Consider the following 2,930-nt stretch of genomic DNA (forward strand, 5'->3'; position numbering starts at 1 on the left):
TATATACCCTTGCAGTTGAGTCGCAGTCCGCTAGGTGGCGCCACGCATCTTATATTATTAGATATATAGCGGATCGTATATAGTTCACTGATCCTTATGAAATTTGGCATATCGAATTATTTTGCCAAAAGAGGAATCCATTGAAACTCCCATCCTTCTAACTTGAAAAACAACGAAGTTATAGCATTTCCGATCAATCAGTTATATGACAGCTATAGGATATAGACGACCGATCCTTACGAAATTTTGTACTTGTGCACACAACATGCACAAGCTCAAAAAAAATTATTCTCCATTAAATATACACATCCCTACGGGGGGGGGCCCCGTAGCCTAGTGGGTAGTGTAACTGCTCGCTAAGCGTGGGGTCGTGGGTTCGAGCCCCACTCATGGAAGCTTTTCATGACCTGCTTATCTTTCGGCATAATATGTTTAATGGAATTTTTCTGGTCCCATTACACATACCATGTTGGAAAGACGGCATTCCCGGACGTCGTCAGATGGCAGCCCCATCTCTGGGATAGGTCGCACCCGGCTAATCACCGGATCGACTGAAAATAAAATGATTACAGAAACAAATACAAGAAATGAAATGAACTGGTCATTGGTGGCACTGTATTTCCACACAAGGAAGTCCATAAATACACATGGACATCTCCAAATGGGCACCCCCCCAACCCGATGACGACCATTCGCATTATGAAACGGACACGCATTGGACAATGGAACGTGAGGACTTTAATGGAACCAACCAGACTGGCGCAGTTTGAAGGAGAAATGGAGAAAATGCAGATCGCAATTGCAGGCATCAGTGAAATGAGATGGAGAGGGAATGGGACAACAACAACATCAACTGGCAACCTAGTGATGCACAGCGGGAGCAATGATGGTGGCAGGAATGGAGTAGGAATTTACGTGTCCAAACAGTTCAAGCAGACACTAATCTCCTGGAGCCCAATATCCGACAGAATCATCAGTGCCAGATTCCGATGCAATGCTAGGCACATCACCATCGTACAGTGCTATGCCCCAACAGAAGACGCCAGCGATGACATCAAAGATGACTTCTACAACGCCCTCACATCTTCACTCACCAGGATTGGAAGAGGAGACGTCAAAATACTCATGGGAGACTTCAACGCAAAAATTGGCCCCAACAACAATGGACTAGAAACAATAATGGGAAAACATGGTGTTGGCTCACGCAGCAATAACGGTGATAGACTTATCGACTTGTGCCAAACATTCCAACTGGTCATTGGTGGCACTGTATTTCCACACAAGGAAGTCCATAAATACACATGGACATCTCCAAATGGGCATACACGCAACCAAATTGACCACATCTGCATAAGTAAGAAATGGAGACGCTCACTAATGGATGTAAGAAATAGGAGAGGCGCGTCAATCGACAGTGACCACGAGTTGGTAGTCGGGGAGCTCATCATCAAGCTCAGACGAAACCACAACACTGGCACCAGGAACACAAGAAGACCGCCTCCTCTTAACCTACATCGACTTGGCGACTCCACTCTATCTACCAGAATGGCAACAACGCTACGTGAGCAACTAGGGCCGCAGCAGGAGGAGCACTCATGGGAGTTGACATGCAGAATACTGAGAAGCACAGCGGAGGAGGTGCTTGGCACCCGACAACGCAGACAAGTGGATTGGATATCGACACACACATGGGACCTTATCAACAGACGGAACAGCCTCAAATCTAGAGCGGATCACGACTGCAGAGTTCGAGGTGAATACAACGAGCTATGCAAGTTGGTGAAAAAATCTGCTAGAAACGATAAGAGGAAATTACTGGACAGGCTTGCTGAAAACGCAGAAAGCGCAGCAAACGCAAACAATATGCGTGCACTGTACCAGATAATTATACTGGTACACTTATACTTAATTATACTTAATTATAATACTGTAACCAACTATCCGGAAAATGTCAAAGGCAAACCCATCCAGTGCGAGATTCAACCGGAAAACTCCTTACAGAAGAAGAGGCACAAATCCAAAGATGGCGACAACACTTCATGGAGATCAGCTGCACAGAACAACCAAGCAGCATACAAGAAGACTCCTTAAGTGGCATGTCAAGCAATAACATCAGGATATCACTCACCGCACCATCAGTTAGAGAAATCAAGGAAGCAATCAGGAAACTTAAGAACAACAAAGCGGCTGGAGATGACGGAATATCGGCCGATCTTCTCCAGATAGACTCGCAACTAATGGCCGAAACATTGCATCCACATTTCACCAACATATGGGAAAGTGAGCGAATCCCAGCATCCTGAAAAAAAGGAATCATCGTCAAGCTACCGAAGAAAGGAGACCTCAGTGACTGCAACAATTGGCGAGGAATTACCCTGTTGAACACAAGCTACAAAATACTTGCCACCCTATTAAACGAACGTCTTCAGGAAAAAATCGAGACAACACTGCGAGATGAGCAAGGAGGATTCAGACCACACAGGAGTTGCGTAGATCAGGCAAACACACTACGCGCAATTACCGAACAAGCTGTGGAATGGCGATCACCCTTGTATCTCCTGTTCATCGACTTCCAAAAGGCATTCGATTCAATAGACAGAGCAGCGATATGGCGAGCACTTGCAAGGAAGGGAGTGCCAGTGAAGATCATCAGCATAATAAAAGCTATGTACGATGATGCGGATCTGGCCGTACTGCACAACGGAAAAATAAGTGCACCCTTTCAGACAAACACTGGAGTAAAGCAAGGATGCCCCCTATCACCACTTCTGTTCAATTTGGTAATTGACGAAACTATGAGAGAAGTATGCAGACCCAGGCGCGGAATCACATGGAGCTTCACCCGACAGCTTGAAGATCTGGACTACGCGGATGAAATCTGCCTTCTCGCTCATAAATTCGAAGATATCCAAGCTAAAGCAAATGACCTC

General features: G+C 45.7%; 1 protein-coding gene across 1 annotated transcript; it reads left to right on the top strand.

Moving 5' to 3' along the window:
• Positions 1–681: 681 nt before the first annotated feature.
• LOC123257768 (craniofacial development protein 2-like) lies at positions 682–2,091 on the top strand. Its single transcript, XM_044717747.1, has one exon. It carries the CDS (start codon positions 682–684, stop codon positions 2,089–2,091), a length of 1,410 nt encoding a protein of 469 aa, XP_044573682.1.
• Positions 2,092–2,930: the final 839 nt, after the last annotated feature.

This window comes from Drosophila ananassae (genome assembly GCF_017639315.1).
Source record: "Drosophila ananassae strain 14024-0371.13 chromosome 4 unlocalized genomic scaffold, ASM1763931v2 tig00000061, whole genome shotgun sequence".
NCBI lineage: Eukaryota > Metazoa > Arthropoda > Insecta > Diptera > Drosophilidae > Drosophila > Drosophila ananassae.

Coding starts and splice junctions, on each gene's coding strand:
- LOC123257768 (XM_044717747.1), top strand. CDS start 682: ATGACGACCATTCGCATTATGAAACGGACACGCATTGGACAATGGAAC.